Source organism: Lissotriton vulgaris, chromosome 7, assembly GCF_964263255.1.
Source record: "Lissotriton vulgaris chromosome 7, aLisVul1.2, whole genome shotgun sequence".
Lineage (NCBI taxonomy): Eukaryota > Metazoa > Chordata > Amphibia > Caudata > Salamandridae > Lissotriton > Lissotriton vulgaris.
In genome coordinates this window covers 162041447-162064536 of record NC_141695.1, presented here as the reverse complement: position 1 = coordinate 162064536, position 23090 = coordinate 162041447, and the positions used below count along the sequence as shown (strand labels likewise).

At 47.3% G+C, this 23090-nt stretch overlaps 1 protein-coding gene across 1 annotated transcript in view; it reads left to right on the top strand.

Annotated features, from left to right (window-relative positions):
* The window catches only part of LOC147701066 (protein BTG3-like), an 87846-nt gene extending 68886 nt beyond the window's left edge, over nucleotides 1–18960 (top strand). Inside the window, exon 4 of the mRNA XM_086928566.1 lies at nucleotides 17243–18960. Within this exon, the coding sequence (XP_086784692.1) occupies nucleotides 17243–17579 (337 nt within the window). The 3' untranslated portion in view covers nucleotides 17580–18960. The remainder of the gene's footprint in view (nucleotides 1–17242) is intronic.
* The last annotated feature ends 4130 nt before the right edge of the window (nucleotides 18961–23090 follow it).

The following is a 23090-nucleotide window of genomic DNA, read 5'->3' as shown; positions in this document are numbered from 1 at the left end:
TGAGGCTGAGTGAGGGGGAGTAGTTGAGGCTGAGTGAGGGTGAGGGGGAGTAGTTGAGGCTGAGTGAGGGTGAGGGGGAGTAGTTGAGGGTGAGTGAGGGTGAGGGGGAGTAGTTGAGGGTGAGTGAGGGTGAGGGGGAGTAGTTGAGGGTGAGGGGGAGTAGTTGAGGGTGAGGGGGAGTAGTTGAGGGTGAGTGTGAGTGAGGGTGAGGGGTTGAGGTTGAGGGGTTGAGGTTGAGGGTGAGGTGTTGAGGGTGAGGGTGAGTGAGTGAGGGTGAGTGAGGGGTTGAGGGTGAGTGAGTGAGGGTGAGGGGTTGAGGGTGGGTGAGGGGTTGAGGGTGAGGGGTTGAGGGTGAGTGAGGGGTTGAGGGTGAGTGAGGGTGAGGGGTTGAGTGAGGGTGAGGGGTCGAGGGGGAGGGGTCGAGGGTGAGTGAGGGGTCGAGGGGGAGGGGTCGAGGGGGAGGGGTCGAGGGGGAGGGGTCGAGGGGGAGGGGTTGAGGGGGAGGGGTCGAGGGGGAGGGGTCGAGGGGGAGGGGTCGAGGGGGAGGGGTCGAGGGGGAGGGGTCGAGGGTGAGTGAGTGAGGGTGAGTGAGGGTGAGGGGTTGAGGGTGAGTGAGGGTGAGGGGTTGAGGGAGGGTGTGGGATGAGTGAGGGTGTGGGATGAGTGAGGGTGTGGGATGAGTGAGGGTGTGGGATGAGTGAGGGTGTGGGATGAGTGAGGGTGAGTGAGGGTGAGTGAGTGAGGGTGAGTGAGTGAGGGTGAGTGAGGGTGAGTGAGTGAGGGTGAGTGAGTGAGGGTGAGTGAGTGAGGGTGAGTGGTTGAGGGTGAGTGGTTGAGGGTGAGGGGTTGAGGGTGAGGGGTTGAGGGTGAGGGGTTGAGGGTGAGGGGTTGAGGGTGAGGGGTTGAGGGTGAGGGGTTGAGGGTGAGGGGTTGAGGGTGAGGGGTTGAGGGTGAGGGGTTGAGGGTGAGGGGTTGAGGGTGAGGGGTTGAGGGTGAGGGGTTGAGGGTGAGGGGTTGAGGGTGAGGGGTTGAGGGGTTGAGGGGTTGAGGGTGAGTGTGGGTGAGGGGTTGAGGGTGGGTGTGGGTGAGGGGGTGAGGGGGTGAGGGGTTGAGGGTGAGGGGTTGAGGGTGAGGGGTTGAGGGTGAGGGGTTGAGGGTGAGGGGTTGAGGGTGAGGGGTTGAGGGTGAGTGTGGGTGAGGGGTTGAGGGTGAGTGTGGGTGAGGGGTTGAGGGTGAGTGTGGGTGAGGGGTTGAGGGGTTGAGGGTGAGTGTGGGTGAGGGGTTGAGGGTGAGTGTGGGTGAGGGGTTGAGGGTGAGGGTGAGGGGTTGAGGGTGAGTGAGGGTGTAGGTTGCAGTACTGCGGAAGAGCGGTGCGCATTGATAGGTCACGAGACCTAAAGAGCCTCTAAGAATGAAAACAAGTGTCAGAATAGCCAGCCAAGTAAGAACTATCCACTCTAGAATGAGCTGTGCCTGTCAGCGATGTAGAACTGGCAGGCAATTACATGAGTAAGGTAACTTGACCGTGCTGCAGGTCGAAGAAATCGATAATGATTCAGTGGCTCAGGAACTCGTGACTGCCACTTGAAGAAATATGCTCCAGCTGCGAGGAGAAATAGATAAGATTATGTGGCCTAAGAACTCGTGACTGCCTTTGAAGAAATCTGAAAAACAGAGCTCCCGCTGTGTGCAGAACACCGCTCTGCACGGGTAAAAACTCAGTCCCAGAAGGAAGACAGCGGGTAGAACGTTCGCTGAGGCCCAACAGCTGAGCGCACACTAGGCGGGAGGCCGCCAGAACGCTCTGGCAAGAGTTCCCGCTGAGAGGAATCACTGTGTGGAGATGTGAGCTGGGGGATGGGGCGGAGCGGGTAAAAAAAAAAAGAATGAAAACAAGCCCTCAGCTGTAACGGAAGGCAAGATTGTTTTTGGAACCGCCTCGCACTGAAAAGAAAAAGAAACTGCATCCTTGTGGAAGTGTCTTGCGATAAATGAAAATAATGGAAAACAAGCTTGAGAGAGAAAGAGCAGCGCAGGATGGGAGAGAAGAAAATGGACGAGAGAGAGCAACACGGGAGGGGAGAGAGGCATGTAAGAGGTCTGGGAGGGAGCGTAAGGGGGTGTATCGTGACAGGAACCAAACAAAAATGTTTACTACCTTAAAAATGTATGATTTTACTACAAATGTACGTGAGTGAGCTTTTGGGTGTCGGGGTTGCCCCTGTGTTTGTGCATATGGTCTGTGCTCGAGAGGATGAAACACAGCTGTCCGGCCTCGTTGAGCGCTAGATTGCAGTATTTCCGAGGCGCTAGTGCACAAAGCTTTTGGCGCCAACATGTCTAAATGAACTGAGTGCCGTATTTATGACGTCACACCTATTAACCCGCAGTCGCTCCAATGAATAGAACGTAGGGATCGTTTCCTCTAAGGGCACTATACAGATGTTTTCATTTATCTACTATGCTTAGTGCCTGGAAACTTCCCTGGCAATGTGAGATATATATCGACTAGCAGATCCCGTCACTGCGAGTGGAATGGTTCACTACGAGTCTGAACAATAACTTGTCTTTTATAGCGCTGCATACAGCCGTTCGGAGCGCTATTCCGTATGAGCTGCAAACAGCGCGTCATTATTTCCATATTTAATTGCAAGTCATTTACGGAAGTCGGCAGAGAGAGTGGGTGATACTGGCATTCGAACACTCGACCGTCAAGCCCATGATCGGAATACAACGGGGACACGTGTAATTTCCTGAACCCTTTTGCCAACTGTAACACACTTCCTATTACGTTCTTGTTATGTAGGATTTGCATCTTCAAATAGGAGGCCGTTATTTACGTCTAGTTGCGATTTCCATGGATTCTTTTTCAAACTAAACACGCAATAGTGTTACACGGAAGCGCTAAGATTTTTGAGCACTTTAGAAAAAAAACACAGTACAATAAAAGATGCTAATTTCACGGATTCTTCTAGATTTGTGAAGCGACCTGGTTGATTGCAGGTTGTGCAGACAACTCTACACAACCTCATGGTGGCCGCGGGATAGGGTGTGGCAGCTGACAAATTCAATGCTTGCGTGTTTCCGGAAAGGCTGCTGAAATGAGGAGTCCCCGTGCCAGCGACTAGTCTAGGGGAACATCTGGAGATAGGATGAAATGTCCATGCATCTGAATGGCCAGCAGGGCTGGGGCACAGCCAGTCGTGTGACAGGTATGCTGTGGGCTCGATGCCTCCTGAAAGGTTAGTGGATCTGAGTTAAAACTGGACAGCCAACTCAGTTGGTTGACGTATTGCTGTATCAATTATGTGGTAACCTGCAAAATCAACGATTTCAATCCCAGAGTTTCTGACTCAGCCTTCCATCCATCTTAATGTAATAGTAGCGTGTTACCAGCTGCTTAGAAGGACGAGCCATTGTGGTAAAGGCAGCAGCGAAAAAAGCAACATATGGCTGGAGAGTGCAGGGGAGGGGGCGGAGAGGGGAGAGGTGCGACACGGCATGTAATAGTAGCGTGTTACCAGCTGCTTAGAAGGACGAGCCATTGTGGTAAAGGCAGCAGCGAAAAAAGCAACATATGGCTGGGGAGTGCAGGGGAGGGGGCGGAGAGGGGAGAGGTGCGACACGGCAGGCAGGCAGGGGAGGAGAGGAGGAGGGGGGAGGAGAGTAGGGGAGGCACGGCCTAGCGGCCGTGCAATCAAGAAGTGAGGGGGCGGAGCTGGGGGAGGCTGTGAGAGAGTAGGCAAGGCAGGCGGCTGGGGGCATGTGCACGCGCATTTAAGCTCAATGCGCATGCGCATTGAGCTTAAATTTCTCGTGCACTGCAAGGAATCGCCATGATTCCTTGCAAGTTGGATAAAGAGTGGATAAGCCACCATAGACTCGCAAGCTCGATGCGCATGCGCATCGACAGGCGAGACCTAATAAATAAATAGGCTGTACAAACCGGGCCCAATGCATCAGCCGAACTGACCCACTCCGGGTCGATTCATAAAGTGGACACAAGAGGGAGCTGCTGGCTAAAAGTTTTTCCAGGAGCTTGTTCTTTTAGCTTTGTCCTCTAATCTAAGGATTATTTTGCTTATGTTTTGAAACAATTTGGTACAAAGTACGTGGGTGTTCGCCTCGCTGTAAGCAGTAACTGAAATGTAACATTGTTCGAGGTCGTGGGGAGTGGCCACCTGCTGGGATCTGCGTTCCCACACTTTCTTCGCCCCCCCCTTCCCCCCCCCCCTGAAATACTAACAATTTCTAAACCTGCTGAAAGGCGTTCGTGAACAATAGCGGGCTCTGGGTGTGAGTTACCAGCAAAGCTGGTAGGTACTTCGCCAAGGAAATGGGCGGCATCCGAGGTAGGCTTTAAGTGGGCCGGATCTCACCGGTGCTGAGCACCGGCAGTTTTTTTAAAGGAGGCCTGAAAACTGGTCTCTATTGGGCTCTGTTTTTGAGCCCTGGCACAGGCGTCCATTTTTCCCGGACTGCAGTGACAGCAAGCAGATCTGTGCTCTGCTCAAAGTGCTCTCTTCTCACTAGCGGAGAAGTAACGCCATGACGTCATGTCAGGTGAGCATTGTAGGGGAAGGGAAATCTTTTAAAGAGGTATTTTCTATCGGGATTTCCCTCCTCTTTTTGAAACTCCGGATCAGCAACAGTCATGGTGTCACAAGGCTTTAAATGGAAACTTTCAATATTCTATACAAGCCGTAGTTGCTGCTTATTTACCTTGTGCAACAACCAGCATTGACAAAGCCAATAGTGCTGACTGGTTGTATTTATTGTAATTGCATTTATATAGCGCTTACTACCCCCTGACGAGGCGTCAAAGTGTTTTTTCGGCGAGTAGCACGCTACTCCGGGACCCATAGAGGATTAGTGTTGAATTAATATAGTGAAACCTGCAAGTACATTTTAAGTGGTAGATAGGTTAGTCAGTCATTAGGAATGATAGCAGAAGTATAGAGGAGGACAAAGGCTTCGGCGCAGGCAGGCGAACTTGGGGAGGGGGCGCAGGTGATTGTTCACACTCCTATTGCGCCCCTGCCTACATTAAGGCAGAGTCAGGTCATGTGCCTCAATTCCTGGTCACGAGTGTTGGTAGCGGCCTGGGCAGTGGCGCCAAAAGTGTAAGCGCAGCAGCCTGCATGCACCCTGCTCAGTGTGCACGCACGCACAGTATAGTAGTTGGTTAACTTGGGTTGAATTTAGTAGTGTGCATGCACCGCACTCTGATCTCAATCTCTGCGGGTAAAAAGCACCACTGCCATACATGAGATGAGGACTCCTCCCCAATGACAGTTGTGCTTTGTTACCCGCACAGACGCACAGACACACAGACGTCACAATGCACGAACTGTACATATCAGAGACTAACTTTCACTCCGAGTCGGACGGCCTTCTGATTTTGTTGCTGGGCTCCAATTCTTAAAAAATCACCCCACAGTAATATTACCGGCCCCCTGGGGAAAAACCTGCCCTCCACCCCTTCCAGCCTCCTGGGGGATTGCCTGGTGCCCGGCATCACCAGTCCGTCCCTGTTCATGCCAGTGGGCTATGCCCAGAGTAGTATTCACCCAAGAGGTGTTAGCTTCACCACCCCTGTGTGATTCCTCATGGTCACAAGAGTGCTGTGTGTGCTAGGTCAGAATGGTGGTTTGGTAGATTTGGAGGGCATATCAAATGTTACTGTACATGTATAATTTTTGAAGTGTAGTAACAAACCAATATAATTAGTACATGTATTAAGTGGAATTATTGTATATTGGCACTAATGAGAATTTGAAACGCTTTTTTATCTTTTTGTACAGACAGAAAAAAATAAAGAAAAATATGAATAATTCAAGAAATATGAATAATTCAAGAAATGCAATAAAGAGTATAAAAGTAGGAGTATGTTAAACATTAACGATAGGCAGCCCCATAGAGCTCTAGGGAGCCTATAGAAATATAGGTCGTGTGGGAGTTTGAATTACCTTGTTTTTTGCTTTCTTCTCCCCCGGACTCCTAGACCTAGAACTAATTTGAGGGGGTACCTACATACATTTAGAACATAAGCTATGGATCATGGGCCGAGGCACAGGCCTCCAACCCAATTGGTGACAAGCGGGTGTTGACCCGCGACATACCTTGTCCTCTAGTTGTCGTGACTCCCATTGGCACGAGCTCTGTCGGATGACAGTATCCTGTTCAGCGCTGGTGCGGTGCCGAGCGGGCTGTCTGCTATATATGCGTTTTTTATTTATTTATGCGTTTTTATATAGCGTGGACTTTACCCGAAGGCGTCGGAGCCCTTCACAATAGGAACAGAATTACAAATGAACAGATTTCAAAAGCACACGATAAGTTACATGAGGTTGAAGTGACAATTGTGAGCAAACAAAATACAAGAGGTAGCAAACAGTGCAATACAGGAGGAAAGAGTGACAAGTGTGCAGGTTACAGGAGAAAACAAAGAACATTTAGAGGTAATATACTGCAGTATATGCTAGACACAGAGGCACAAGGACAAACGTTACGTAGGCAATGGTGGCAGTAGCGGTCGGCAGTAGGTGTTTCTATAGGGCGGTGACGTGGGCAGGAGGAGGGGCAGGGTGGGGGGAAATAATGTATGGATTACGGAGTTTTACAGGTAAGTAAACATTTAAATACATAAAACGAATTTCGTTGCGCACACTGCATCACCAAATGTGATGCAGTGTGCGCAACGAAATTCGTTTTATGTATTTAAATGTTTACTTACCTGTAAAACTCCGTAATCCATACATTATTTCCCCCCACCCTGCCCCTCCTCCTGCCCACGTCACCGCCCTATAGAAACACCTACTGCCGACCGCTACTGAATGGTGGTACTTGTGCAAGTATCAAAAGCAAACCAAATGTGAGAGGTAGCAAACAGTGTGTTACAAGAGAAAAGTGGGGTGTGCAGGTTACAAAAGAGAACCAAACACAGGTAGGATAATACTGCAATAAATGGCATATACTCCAACCTTAAGAACACACTGGTAAGGCACTTCCTTAGTCATGGAGAAAAGTTTTCAGTGATGGGAGGTCTTCCTTCAGATAATAGAGGGTGTGAATTACTTTAGGAGGTGTCTTTGGAGGAGGAGAACTTTGAGGTCCGTTTTGAACATCTGGGAGGAGGTGGTGGTAGTCCGGAGCTGAGGCGGAAGTGAGTTCCATATTCTCACCACATTGCCTGAAAAGGATTGAGCCATCTATCTTTCCTTCTTGAAAGTGGGAGGTTCCAGCTGTAGATTTTCTATATTGCATGAAGGTCGAGAGCCTCCAGAGTTTCAACTTGTTCGCCAGGTAGCGAGGAGAGGAGGAGTGCAAGGCTTTGTGGGTAATACAGGCAGTCTTGTAGATGGCTCTAGCCTCGATGGAAAGCCAGCGGAGGGTGGATAACATCGGTGTAATGTGGTAGCTTCTTTTGGCCCCATAAATGAAACTAGCTGCTGAATGGAGAACAGATCTAAGGGGGGACAAGTGGGATTTAGGGAGGCCAGTAAGAAGAGAATTGCAGTAGTCCAGTCTGGAGAGTACTAGCGATTGCACCAGGGTTTTAAGGTCCTGCTCCGGGAAAAAGCGACTAGTTCTCCAAAGAAGGTGCAATTGGTATCGAGCAGACTTTGCAATGGAATTGATGTGGGAGATTAGATTGAGTTTTTTGTCGAGTATGATGCCAAGGGGTTTTGCGCTGTCGACAATGATGGGTTTATTGTTATGTAGATTAATCTGATCCATCCATGATTGAACCGGGGGAGGAGAGAGTGAGGAGAAGGAATTAGTTTTGAAGGGATTCAGAATCAGTTGATGAGTTGACATCAGTTTTGAATGGAATCGAGAGTGGAGCTTAGGATGGAGAGATCGTGAGTGGAGGCTACCTTGACGTAGATTTGAGTGTTATCTGCATAGATGATAGTGGATCCCGGATTTACGGAGATTTCCCAGTGGTTCTAAGTAGAGATTGAACAAAGTGGGCGCAAGTATAGAGCCTTCCGGAACACCTTGACCTACCGCCACAGTAGATGAAAGACTGTTCTCTATTTTGATCATTTGGGATCTATCTGAGGAAGGAGGCAAACCATCTAAGCACAGTGCCCTCCTAGCACATTCTCTGTTGAAGAGTGTTGAGGAGGGTGTTGTGATTGACCGTGTCAAAGGCTGCAGAAAGGTAAAGGAGAATTAGAAGACAGGACCCCCCCCAATCGAGTATCCTCAGTGCGTCATCAACCACTTGCAGTAGGGCTGTTTCAGTGCTGCAGTTTTGGATGAAGCCGAACTGACAATTGTCAAGAAGATCATTGTCCTTGATATGACGAGAGTTGTTTCGCTACACATTTTTCTGTGATCTTCGCAAGAAAGGGTAGATTAGTGATGGGGTGGAAGTTGTTGAGGTCTTATCAGCAGTGGGTTTTTTAAACTGAGGGGTGACCTGCCCAGTTTTGGAGGAGACCGGAAGGGAGCCTAGACAAATGGAGAGGTTGACCAAGTGGTCCAATAGGAAAGGGAATGGGTGTAGAAGTCAATGGCAATGGCACTGGGGATGGGGTCCAGAGAATGGTTTGTTGGGCTTTGTTTCGCGGATGCACTTGAGGTCAACTTCAGAGATGGGTCAAAGTTCTGCCAGATGGCTGAGTATTTGCGCTCCTCTGGAGGGGTAGGATGAGCGACCTGATCCACAAGTGATTTCACTTTTTCATCGAATATAGCGAAGTCTGCTGCTTGCTTTGTAGAATCCTCCAACTTGGAGGTTGGGGTTGAGTAGTTAGGAATCTTGATGAGATCGAATAGTTTTTTAGGTCTATTTTTGAGTTCAGTCATACTAAATTCGAATTTCTACCGTATAAGAATGTAATCTAACTGCCCATTCTATCCTATGAGAACAGATAGCCTTCAATAGTGAAAAACGAAAATGGCTGTAATTCAATATTTGAACATGCTACACACATCAGAGCATATCCTACCTTATACTTACAATACACCCTGCCCTTGGGCCTACCATAGGGGTGTCTAATATGAAGCAAAGGGAAGGTTTAGGGACTGGCAAGTGGGTGCACTTGGCCAAGTCGACATGGCAGTGCTAGACTGCACATAGGCCTTGCAATGACGGGCCTGAGACACACTTTACAAGCTGCTTCTGTGGGTGGCACAACCAGTGCTTCAAGCCCAGCAGCAGCATTTGATTTACACGCCCTGGGCACACATTGTGCACTGTACTAGGGGCTGACAGATAAATCAAATAACCCAATCATGGAATATAATTAGTACATCAATTTAACATAGGGAGCACTTGCACTGTGGCACTGATTAGCAGTGGCACAGTGCCCAAAACATAAAACCAGCAAAAGCATATCAAAACAGAGTCAATCCATAAAAAATGGAAGGGAGACTCACGCCAATGATGCCAGGTCTAACCCATACCAATTCCTAACCTACCTTGAGTGGTTTTGTCTTTGCCCTTTTTACCCATTGGCTTTGTAAGATGAGCCTCTTTTATTCATTGGCGTGAAATTTTGTCAACCACATCTTTGCTCTGCCCAGTGGAGTATTCATCTCACCAAATGCTATTAGCTGTTTTAGTTCACCTTTCTGCCTCCACTGAGTGCATGCATTGAAACTGAATTGAGAGCGATTGGTCGATAGTTGCTCTGTTTAGGGTCTATAGAAGGCCTTTTCAGGATAGGTTTGACCCTGGCTGCCTTCCACTTTAAGGGAACGGTGGTGCTATTTAGGGATAGATTGAAAATGTTTGTGACTTTTGAGGAGAGCAGGTGCAATGTTGGACAAGATATGGGGTGAATGGCTCCGTCTGAGAGCCTGGTTTGACTTTGGAAAGGGCAAAACTAACATCCTCCCGTGTGAGGTTATTCAACCCGTTTAGATAATTTAAGGTAGGTGTCTGATTGCTGTCTGGTGTTACTGTGGTATTCCGTTGTCCGATTTGGAAAGAGGTTATAAATGTTGTGTATAGCACCCAGGCGCCACCCCCATGCTTAGCATCTGTGCACAAATGGTGCAAACACAGATGGGGTAACTTCATAGAGCTAGAAGTATTGAAGACTAGAAACCATAAATTTTGGCTGGGCGAGGTGATATAAAGTGGCCTAAAGGCCACAACTCCCGATCTGGCTAGGTTTGTCATGTTGCCATTTTTTTAACCGGCATTATTGGTATTTTAATGTCCTGGCCGGGAAGAAAATGAAGAAGCACCTAAAGCTGGTATTTTTACCCCTAATCAATATGTACTTTAAAGTTTAAACAGTAACGTAAGGTGAAAGGAGTTTAAAATATGGTATTAAAGCTGCTTTAATGACCTGTGACTGATAATTAAAAGTAAAGAAGGGCAAAAAGCCATGTTAAGAAGGAATACAATTTTTTTTATTATTGTATGAAAAATCCTTTCATTTTGTTGCTGCCTTTGCAGACTCTTAAAACATGACCGAATAGGTTATTGTTTAATTGTAGTTTTATATAGCCTGAACTATGCCCAAGCGAAGCGGCTATATGAGCAGTCACATTACAGAATAATACATTCATTATTTTTTTAGGCTCTGGAAGTAGTATGCTTGCAGTGCCACAAGATTTTCGGCTGTATTGCACTTTGTTGGGTGCGGGTCAGTCATTTGTGATACCAAATTAATTTGCAAACGCCATCTTTCACACAGGCACGCCCTCAAAAGTAATAAAACACACAACTGAAAATAAGCACACAACACATCTGCGACTTCACAAACCTACAGTTAAAAAACATTCACATTAACACCAGGAGCTTGGCCACTACCAAGACGTAATCGTTTTTACCAATGCTTGTTCACTGTTTCCACCTTTTGTGACACCCCTCCCCCCTTTGCTGTTCATCAGTTTCCCTTCTCCCCTGCCCCTTACCTTCACGTCTTCCATCTCTTCCTGCTTCTGGAATCCCCACCCACATTGCACCTCCCAGGACTTACTTAATGGCTGCCGTAGCATGAAGGCACCAAAGGCAAGCTTGTCCATGCATAGTACAACAACCCCTGGGCCGCCTGCCCCTGCAGATGCACCAACGACAAAGTCTGCACCCTCTATCCCAGTTGCCGCAACACAGTTGCCGCCTCTGCCCCAAGCCACACTCCAAGGTAGGACCTTTCACCTGCACCCACTGCAACATCACCTACACCAGCTCACTGACCAGCCCCACCCCAACATACCACAGACCTCTCCAGAACAAACACTAATTTGCTTATATGCCCTTTTCCACATGCTCACTACGCAAACAAACCACCTAGCTTTGGGGCCTCATCCCTCCCTCACAGCAGACGTCCTCTTCCTCAATTAGACCTGGCTCAAAAGATGTGCACAACACGCAATACCCGAAGTATGCAATATCGCCCTCTTCGGCCTTCATCAAAAAGCCTGGCGGAGGGATCGCCATCATACACAAGGAATACATCCAATACACCACCACAAATTACATCACAGCAGCCATGGAACACCCAACTTCCTATTCCAAACAGCAATTCCAAAACCCCCGGGCATCCCTCAGGACCACGCCCACCCCCCCACCAAACCCCTTGCCATAGGCTAAAACTACATTTTCCTTGGCGACTTAAACGTCTAAGTGGTTTTATCAACCTTTACTTCCATTTTTTTATCTTTTTTTTGGGGCGGGGGGTGGTGGCCGTGTTATATAGTGCGAACTCCATCAGAAGGTCTTGGAGCGCTTTACACGAGCTCCAGTTACATTACATAAGGGTATCATGGGAACAGTCCAGCCCAAACTGCCAAGCCGTGCCTTCATGCTTCCTAGGACCGGTTTCTGGCATTACAGCAGTCTTCAGCCAGGCTTGCTTGAATCCAGTGGCAAAGTGAGCAAGGGACTCACGTCTGAGCACACCCTGCCACACTTATGGTGGCCAAAAGCGGTACAAAAGGGGGTGCTTGAATCTGGTCCAGGGAAGGCATGGCTTGGCATTTCGGGCTGGACTGTTCCCATAAGGCACAGGGTCAGACTGATTTGCATATAGCCATGTCTGAACTGGGGTGGCAGAGTGGGCTAAAGCAGTTTACGGTGATGGATTAAACCCAGATCTGTTGACTGGGTGTGAGTGCTTGATTGGTTCAGATGCTCCGTCCATCACCACCCCCTTTTGTAGATGAGGGAGTGTCAGATGAGTTATAACAGTTTAGAGAATGTGCATGTGCTATCTTTCTTTGAATGGAAGTATTGATCTAAGGTTTGGCTAAAACAGATTGAAGTGTAAGTGGGAGAGGAGAATTGATGGTCTAGATGAGTTTTCCTTGCAATGAACCAAAGGCAACTGCAAGTCTTAAGCACTTGTTTTTCAAGGTCTGCATGTTTCAGGACTCTTCCCAATGCATGGTGGTGGCGCATCTCTCTTGGTGTGATGGAAACTGTGCTGCACTGGCTTAGACCCGGAATCCTGCAGCTTTGTACCCAGAGTTGCTCAGAAGGCTTGGAAGAGGTCAGACATTTCATGGCAGATGTGATGCATTGTATTTCTTGGTCTTCCTCCTCTATCCTGTTGATCAATGAAAGTAAAAAGGCATTGTTGAAGATGCAAAGGCTGTCAAACCTGGGTTATTCTCCATTGGTTGACTTTCCGAAAACGCAGCGTTGTGGCCAACCTAGCACGTAAATATCCGTACTGTTTGCAGTCCTATTTTGGCATCGGATCGGCACGCCGTCTGTCTTTTTTTTTTTTATAGGCCATTTTCCTTTAATAAAGCCTATGCCTCCATATGGTAATGCATAACTTTGTAAGCCTTCCAGCTCTGACTGCATATAGTTTTCACAATGTAAGAACACCACCAGTATTTGAGTTGTAAACATTTGCCGCAAGCCTAGTCTGTTCACAGGCGCGACCATTGGAGATGCACATTTACAAAGGGAGCGCCTTGATCCAGTTGTGCGATTGAATCTGGGGCCCGAAGCAAACGTGTCCAGTAGGAGGTGCCTATTTTGTACCTGGTTAGCACCCACTTTTTGCCTGGAAAAATGTCATTTCGATTGGATGTACACAGGGCCCCTGACAACCAGGCACCATGTGCCAGAGCTCTTCCCCTAAACTGTACATATTGCTTCCATAATTGGCACCACTTGAGCCCACATGTCCCTAGTAAAAGGTACCCTCTGTACCAAGTGCCTTGTGGAGTGTCCCTAAAGGCTGTAACACAAATTGTGCCACCAAAAGGGACCCCCTCACCAAGCTCATGGACACTGCTTCTGCAGCCTGCATGTTTAGGTGCAGACAGAACTGAAGTCAGCAGGACACACATCCCTGTGTGCCATGCGCAGACACTATATAGGATATAGGTAAGATGCCCCTCTAGCAGGCCTTGGCCCTAAAGCGTGGTGCGTTTTATCAACTGTGAGGATATATCTGCATGAGCAGATTTGCCCCTGCAATATCCCGGTTGATTCCTGGATATTGTAAGTGACAGGTAAACCATAGTAAGCACATGGGCTGGACACTAGTCATTAAAAGTTCTGAAGCCCTATGATGGCGTCACTAAAGTATGGGATGTTTGGTACAAAACATTTCACCAGAATAAACTTGCACAGATTCCAGTATCTGATTTATTAAAACTTTCACACACAGGAGCCCTTGGAGGTGTCCCCTGAAACCTACCAACTGTTAGTGTGGTCAGACTAGGCCTGAGCCAGCCTGCTACCACCAGGCAGTGTTCTGACCCCATGCAGTGAGTTCCTTCGCATTCGGAGGGCGGAAGCAATGCCTGTCCTGGGTGGAGGTGTTCACATCTCCCCTTGGACAGGAAGAGCCATTTGTGGCAGGGAGCTTCTAAGGCATTGCTGCCTTTGTAACCTAACCCCAGCCTTTCCGGTTAGGAGCCGGCCACTCCTCCTATCCTTGCCCCCTTTTGGTGGGAAGACAGGCAATAACACTCTGCAAAGGGGGTACACCTATTCTTGCTAACTCTGCCCCTCCGGTGCTGGGGGTGAAGTACACTTTTCAGTGCCCATCATCTTTAAGATGATGTGGACTTATCCATTAAGGGCTTGGACTAAGCCCCTTGGCACTGAGGGGGGCATATTGGAGGGTGTGGACACCCCCGATAAGGGGTCCATTGTTTACTACCGGTCACTCCCTTGTAACACCCCCAATACTGATCTTAATTTTTGAAGCCTGTTTTTGTAAGTTGGTTACCAATTTGTATGCTGAATGTTTTCTTCCTCCCATTCGTTAACATTGTAAAGTATGAGAATTTCACCATGTCCCCTTTTTAATATGGAGGTATTTCTATGGCAAAACATGTACCTAAAACAAATATTTGTGGTTCTACAAAATAACTATAGCCAAATATTACTCTTATAAATGTCTCAATTGTCATTTCATGCCCCTGTGTATACACAAATGCTTAGCACTGCCCTCTTATCAGCATAACTGCTCGGCCACACTACCACAAACGAGCATTTGTAATCACTTTAGCCTCTGTAAAGCCTCTGGGGATCTACTGGACTTTCTGCACACTATGCCTCATTTTGGTTTAGTATGTAAAGAGCCAGCTTAGTACGTCCACCATGGAATCCATAGACCTCAGCAACATGGAATCCATAGACCTCGGCAACATGGAATCCATAGACCTCGGCAACAAGAATTAGTGTAGTGTATGAGTGCTATAGAAGTATTTTTAACATAACATTCTGCACATAAACCATAAATTGCCCCAGGGCCTGGGAAGATGCCTCCTTTTGATAATGCCTCTTTACAGCTGTGATGAATAATTACTACTTGCAATCTGTGTACATTTTGGGGTACCTCACCTGTTTATCAAAGCATTTTGGAAAGCGTAAACCTGTGATTGATCTGCAGGAGTAAAGCATGCCAGCGGAGGGGTCCTGGATCAAGGCATGTGAACTGGCATCTGCCAGGGCCAGGATGCACCTGGCACTGATCAAAGGAGCAGCATGGTGACTGTGCTCTTCTGATGCTGCAGGCTGTTGATCAACGCTGGTCTGTACTAGGTTTACCCTTCTGCAGTGTGATGTGTGCCAGGACATTGGCAGATTAAGTCAGTAACCGGGCCGGACTGGCCATAGCAGTCACTGGGCATTTCCCCTGTGGGCTGCCAGGGTGGGGGCAGGTTTTGGACCCCTGGGTGCTCGTTGTTTTGTTACTGGGGGCAGTTTCAAAGGCACCTTGCCCCCTCCGACCCCACCCCCTGCAGCTGGCCAGACTCCATTGCCAAGGCCTGTTTGCATTCCCAGTCGGGCCCTGGTAAGTAACTAGCAGCAGTTCACCTCGAGCACCTTCTTTCAACCAAAGGGAGATATGGTTTAGCCCTAATGTCTATGGTCTCTTTGTCTATATGAGTTCAGGGCACCCCCAAGGTAAACACATGAACCCAGATTAGATGTATTGTTTTATAATGCTATTGAACCATACATTTGGCAAAATGGTTTGCATGTAGCCGTCCACCTGAGGCAGATTTCAGCTACTTTAAGGTATATAAAGTGATCTTTTGAAAGGCTCTTAGCACAAGTCCTCATGTTGGAGGTGTACGCAGTAACGCTTCTTAACCTTGGCCAGATGCTACAGTGCTTTGAAGACACGACGGGCTCTATGCTTAGTAGTTTGGTGGGAGAAGATTGGTCTATCTCTGCAGCCTTCCGCAGTGATATGAAAGATGACTAGTTCCCTGTTGCCCAAAGGGCCAATCGCTTATGTGTAGTCTATTGCAAATTACGTTTTTGCTTAGTGAAGCTATTGTGTGAAAATCTATTTTAATGGGCCAAGAGACTTTGTAGAGTGGCACTAATATGCCCACACAACTCGCCATGGCACGCTTGTACGAACTGATTCAAATACCGCAGGGTGAAAGATGGCATGCAGGATTTTCTTGTATATAAATGGATGCATATCCTATTTGAGCCAAGACTTTCAACCGGGTATGTGGCCAGGAGCAGAAACTCCCCCGCTTAATTCCACCTCCCTTAAAGCTTTCTTCAGCCTGCATCCCCATAATGTAAAGAGCTATAGGCACCAAAACAGGCCTGGCTGAATCCTGGTCCCGACCGGTAGTCCCTTGGTAGCTATGTAGAAGTGGTGTGTAAGCGGAGTGCAAAGGAGCAGCCCTTGTAGAAATATTCTAGTAGATTACTTTATTTAAATGTCGCACTTTGATCCTTCAGCAGGAAACCAAGTCTGCATCTTGCATGGAGGATCTCCTCACTCCTGATATCAAGCTCCACTTGATATTGTCCTTCAACTGTCCTAGAGTCACTGCTGGTAAACCTTTGCAGTCACCAAGGCAGGATATAAGGTAGCAGATCTTATCCTAGGAGTCTAGTTGTTAAACCATCTCCTCCCACTACCACTGTGTACAACAGATGCAACAAAGCTTAGAAGTCCATCTATACACAATCTAACTCATGTTACCTTGATAAAGTTCCACCAAGCCACGCATTCTCTATCCACACATTCCATTAATTCAGCCCTTCATGATCATCCCCCTACTTGTAAGTCCATCCACTCGCCCATCCACCTACTCATATGCCTCCATCTATCCGCTGGCTTGTATCCAGCCAACCACTGCCCACACATCCACCCAACCACACACCAGCTCTTCTACGTACTTTCATACTTCAGCCATCAATCCGCTAGCTTATTGGTAAATGTTTCACTTGCTCACCCCTACCTCACCCATTCAATACCTTGCTCCTTAACTCGGCCAATTAATGGTTGGTGCATTCACAAGCTACTCTATTGCTCATCCTTTCACTGCGTCTCCCATTTATGCACGGACCTGTTCATCCCCACAACGTCATGTTACCAATCTCAGAGAATTTCTTTCACGCATTAGTTTAGCTGTGGGGTGTCATTCCCCACCCCCTCCTCTGACATCTAAAGGTCTTCTCTCTCCCCACCCCAGCGCCCAGCACAAGTCTTTGCAGACCGAAGCTGAATGCTTCTGGGTTCACCTCTGTCCCTCACTCTAGCCTGGCTGACCAATCAGACCCTGAGCTCCAAACGGCTTGTGATTGGTGTCTCACTTGTCCATCAGAGACTCTGAATATGTAATGTAGCCAACACGTGGAATCCATGCACTCGAAGACTTCATTTTGCGTGTGAACAGGATTTGCACGAAAGCGAAGTGAATGACCATAGATTGTTTTAACAATGCTTGCCTGATTTTTGTGCTTTATCATTGTCCCCAAACTCTGCTTAGAGGACTTGCTTAGAGGATTTTTTTAAACATTTTGATCATATTTTTCTTTTTCTAGATTGGGTGAGAACAATACCTCCTTCGTTGTGGCAGAGTTCTGCAGGCCTTTGAATTACGTCAAGAATCTGACCAGCCGAGAACCTGAGACCTCTGATTACCATTCAGAAGCCTCCTCTGAAAATCCATCTGAGGGCTCCGATGATGAAGTTCCCACCCTGACGGCAGAGGGTTTGTCTGCATTTCCACGTCCAATTCTACTGGACCGCAGTCTGATTACATCCGGGTACAAGGGACGTGAAGTCCACGGGAGTCCAGGGGCCTTGGGTCTAAGGCACCTTGTGCAATCCATGAACCTGGTGCATCTGGATTCCAGCAGCTGGATCTGCCCCTTTTAACTACTTAGAGGAGGCTGAGTGTCTGTGTCTGACCCCTCATTCTTATGGTCTACTCCGTATCGCTGGAGATCGATGGTGATGTTTATCCAAGATTTGGCCACCTCAAAGACCATTGAGGACCTTCCGCTCTAGTTTTCTGATGCTACTCCTGTTGGAAGGGCCGTTTGTATCTCAAGAAGGCGGTTACTGAAGGACATCCCTAGTTCAAATAACTGGACGAAGACTCTGACCTGAATGTTTTTAGGCACTAAATAAAAACATTTGCGTTATACTATATTTGGGATAAGGGATTGCTGGATTATAGTATAGGCTTATTGGTGGGGGAGGGCCCATGGATAAAACATGGATGTGGTTTTCACTGCATTTGGACACACAGGAAAATGGTATCTGTTGCACTTACTCCATTAGCCATTCAGGATTTTTAATCACAAGTGACCTAGCCCAATTTTAAGACTTTCAAACCTACAAATTGCCTCATTGAGGTTTGAGGGTGCCAAAAGGTTTTAAATCTTTCTGTGGGAGCCCATCCGCATCCCAATATTTTAAGTTTTTAAGTCACATATGTATTAACTACCCCTTCTTGTTTTTTTAGTCTAAGATTCTGCTCAACACATTTTATATCTCAATCTTTATTCCAGGAGTGAGTGCAAGTGGTGGCCTCTCATGCATGGGCTTTAGACTGTGTAATTTGTGTACAAAGGTGCAAATATCCACTTAAGTCTGAAGTGAACAGGCTCAATGTTCTCCAAGCACTTAAAGCCAGCATGATCTTCAGTTGCCTTTGTGCAAAGACTCCTTGAATTGGAGTGGTTTACCAAGTCTCACACTCGACTTACAACTGTTCTGCTGCATCAGGCTGAATTAGCTTAAGCTTTGCATCTGTGTTTATGTGCACATTAATTCTGCTCACATTTGTCAGGCAGATATCGGCAAACCTTTCCCACTGTCTTATGTGTTCAAGTTAGCTGATAAGTTTCATGCTTTGGTGCTGATATTATATATGTATTGCTTGCACCGGTCCTATGAGTGTGTGGGCCTCTGGTTTTTATTCAAAATGTGTTTGCTAGTCTTGTGCTTGTCACATTTGAATTTTGTTTATATTTTAGGCAGCCTCCCATTCAAAGTCTATTTGGGGCACCTCCTGGTTGATTCTCTAGAGGAAAACCTAGAGAAAAGGGACCCTACAAGTGTTCTGCATGGGATCAGAAAGGTCACATGAGGGGATCCGAAGTACACACCTGCACCCACTGGTGCACCATCACATGAGTTGGTTAGTGTAGTGCTGGGAGGGGAGTTGGTTGAAAGTGAAATGAGTGAGCAAGCTGGGAACCCAAGTCTCACTGAGGGGACAGTGAAATGGTCCAGAGAACCCTTCTGCCTGAAAACACTAAGAAATGCAGGCAGTGGGTGACCATTAATGGATGGAGGCTCAGACAGGAGCCAGTGACATTTGTCTGGCGTCAATTGGTGTCTGAGGAACAGATAATCCCAATGTGCTTCACCCAGTTGTTGCCGACGACGGCTGAAATGCCAGAAACCGGTCCCCGGAAGCTTGTCTCCTTTCCGGTGAAGAATTGGCTTGGTAGTTTGGTCTGCCCTTTTCCCATGATGCACTGGGCCAGGGACAGACTAATTTGCATATAGCCAGGTTCTGAGCTGGGATGGTGCAGTGAGCTAAATAACGGTGATGGATCAAGCTCTGATCTTTGGACTGGGTAAGAGTGGTCTGCTTAATTCAGACACTCTGTTCATCACCACCCCCTTTTCTGAATCGTTCACCCAGTAGTTGCAGCAGACAACAAAGAGTACCTGTGTAAGGAGTGCTGGGTCCCTTTGAGTGGGAGGGTCTCTGGTGCTTTGAGAGTAGTTCCACCATGCCTGTTTACTTGGCAACGTTCTGGAGTTCAGGTTGGAAGAAGGGGGAATGCCAGGCTGATTTGGAGATATTGATCCTGCCTGACTGAGCATATGTGACCACTCAGTCAATGTCCGCCAGTAAGGGTGATCAAGAGAACCTGGAGCCTGAAAGAGTGGCCCGGGTGCCTTCCGGAAAGATATGGGGCAGTGGAGCTCTGGAATTCTGCTCTAGACGTTCCCAGCCTCCAGGAGAAGGCAGACCTTGAGGGATGCCCTGGAGCCTACAGGGAGCAAGCGGCTGAACTGAGACCTACCTGAGCTGATACATTGACCGCAGGGATGGGGTCCTACTGGGGAGGAAATTTATGGGCAGATGGAATGCCCTACTGGTTTACGCAAGAAGGCAGCAGACCAGGCAGCTTGCTATCAGTCTGGGTCACACTGGAGCTACGAGAATGGTCTGTATGTGAGCCTACGGTTGTTGAGCCTGTCACCCATGGGCTGGTGGTAGCCCTGCACTTCAGAGTCTTCCTAATGGGTCTGACTCATAATGTGCCTTTTGGCAGGAAATTTGATGCGAGACAACCTTTGCCAGGATTGTCACGCACTTCTATTGGCCCCAAATGTGGAGGCACTCTGATGCATGCTGTAGCTCTTTCAAGACTTGCCAGGTAAGTGGCAAGAGTGGGAGGAAGGTAAAATCTCCTCACCTTTTTCATTTGTGAGCACCCCTTTTGAGCAGGTGGAAATTGACATTGTAGGGCCTCTGGACCCCAAGACAGCCTTAGGCAACACACATTGTGGTCTTGATGACCATGGCACCTGGAAACCGGAGGATATCACTCTGGGCAATCTCCGCCCCTGTAGAGAGGATGTTTTCCCACATGGGGTTCCCCAGAGAGGTGGTATCTGACCAGGGAACCAACTTCATATTGAAGTATATGATGTCTTAATGAGAGGCGTGTGGTATCGGGTACAAATTCACCACTTACCATCCCCAAAGAAATGGGTTGCTTGAGATTCAACCGAACCCTGAAAGGCATGTACATGTCTAGGAGACTTCATGAGGTGCAAGTAGAACGTTCTCTTGCCATGCCTTCTGTTTGCTTACAGAAAAGTACCATAAAAATAGTCACTGTTCAATGCCTTTGAATTATTGTATGGGCATCCTGCAAGAGGACCTCTCAGCCTGGTGAAAGAAGGCTGGGAGAAGGCTCCCAGGAAACCTCCACAGGATGCATTTAGCTATATGTTCCCTTTAGAAAGTGCACTGCGCACTTAAGAAAGCTTGCCCAAACAAACATAGAAGCCAGCTTGAAGGAGATGAAACGATGGTATGACCAGAATGCCGCTTTAGTAGAGTTTCAACCTCGCCAGAAGAAATGGGTGCTGGCACCAGTGGAGACTTGCACAATCCAGGACAAGTTGACTGGGCCTTTTGAGGTGGTTGTGCACAAGAGCGGCATTGTCTTTCTGGTGCACTTAGTCTATACCCATTGGGGGCATTGATTCTTTTAGCCTCAGCTAGATGGGCACAACTAAATCCTAGACTGAGGTCCCACTCTGCCTTTTCCCATCAATCTACAGTATTCATTGTGGTTGGTGGGCAGGTGGCCTGATAGCCTAAGTGTTTGAACAGAGAGTATCCAGTTCCCATACATTGCATAATGGGAGCAAAGGAACGCTGCGCCCTAGGATTTCATTGAGGTTATGGTAATATGAATATGGTAATTCTTTTATTTTCTTCTAATGCATTTCACGTCCTGTTGGGATCAATGTTTTAATCCTTGAAGATCAAATAACCGGTATAATTTGTAGGACCTGCCTGTGATATAGGCTGCAGATGTAAAACAACTTTACTGTACAAGTATTTACTGTAATGTTCTAACGGATTATGACAACTGCCTAGTTGGTAGAGTAATTTGTGATTTATGTGATCTGTTAATTTACAATAGAAAATATTTTTCAAAACCCTGGTGTAGAGTTTCTTTTGTAAGTTATTTTTGTAACTGGTGTGTTATGCAAATGCTTTATGGGTTGCCTCTGGGAGAAGCCTGATTTCTCTGCCAAGCTACGAAGGGGGTGAGCAGGGGTTCTTATGTGTGCGCGCAACTCCCTTGCCCTGACTAGAGTGGTGGGTTCTGCCTGACTTGGGTGAATACCCTAGCCAACCAGAAATCCTATATCTAACCAGATTTGAGGCTTTACTCTTCACCTGTTGACTTGTTTGGCCATCAGCATTCGAAGGGCTCAATACTGAGCCCTCCAGATGTTAGTGGGCTCACCTTCCTTCCAGTGACTTAACTTTTTCTCCAGAGGCACATCCAATTCCTTTGCACATGTGGTCAATTTGAATGGTCGACCTTTCCTCCTAAGGCAGTGTCAGCTTCTCCTAGCCAGGAGTTGGCTTCCCAGCCTAGGGCTAAGTATCTAGTTTTCTCTCCCCCCACTTAAAATGCTCAGGTGTTTCAATCTAAATTGTCGCTCCCTCCCAAAAAAATCAAACTCACTTAATTAATTTCCTTTGAGATATGGACCCTAATATAATCTTCTTAAGTGAAGCATGGCTTCATGATGCCTCATCACCTGATCTAATGTCTGCCCTCCCTGCGAACGTTGCTCTTCTGGGGATAAACCGACCACATGGAATTGGTGGCACTGCAATTTATAACCAGCATTTGCAATGCAACAGGTCTCGCATTTATGCTACTTTGAGCTATTGGTATTGTAAATTCCTTTTATGTTTTTAAAACCAAAACCTAAATAAAAGGCATTGTCATTCAAAATGCCAATAGCTCACTCGTGTAAATATGAGACCTATTGCATTGCAGATGCTTGTGATCTGGTGGTTTCTAGACTATCAGTGCTTGCCACAAAATGCCTCTGTGAACTGGCACTGCGAAGCGATATTCCCTCAAGTGATGTTCTCTTGCTAGCCTTTGGAGAGGGGGTGAGTATCCGACCCAGAAGCACAAAGCCAGGAGCAGTCAAAAGAAAAAAAGGTCATGGGAGAACACAGCATTACACATAAATACGGTCACAAATGTCATCACAAACACATCACATTGCCACTTAACCACCACATGCATGAGTCACCACCATGACCGTATCACTTGCACACATCACCGTAATAAGGAAAGACCATACATTGCATTGCAGTCACCCAGATAAAGTAAACTGCAGCATTTTATGATCCTCAAGACGAAAGGGGGAGGAGAGTTGGGACGAATGTACTGCAACATGCGCACAAACCCCAATTTACACTAAAGAAGACAAACAAACCGCAACTGTCGGAGATCGCTATGCTGTGCTTATACTAATAGAATCGTGTGGCAATAGAAATGGGACTAACTCAAGTGAAATCTGCATATCACCATTTTAGACTGTTAAACCTCATTAACACAACAAGAAAGTGTGCACATATAAAATACATACCATAACCAAGCATAGATTGTTTACATCCAAAAAGAGCCTTATTTTACAACAAAAAAACTTCCACTTACCAAGTGCATTTTCTAACACAGCAAACTAACTGCTGCTCAGTTTCCCCAGAAGGTTTAAAAAAAGAGCAGGACTCTGTCCTCCTTCCATCTGGGTGTCTTGTCTACTGCCCTAAATGTGAAATATAATTCACAGTGCCCTTGACATACAATA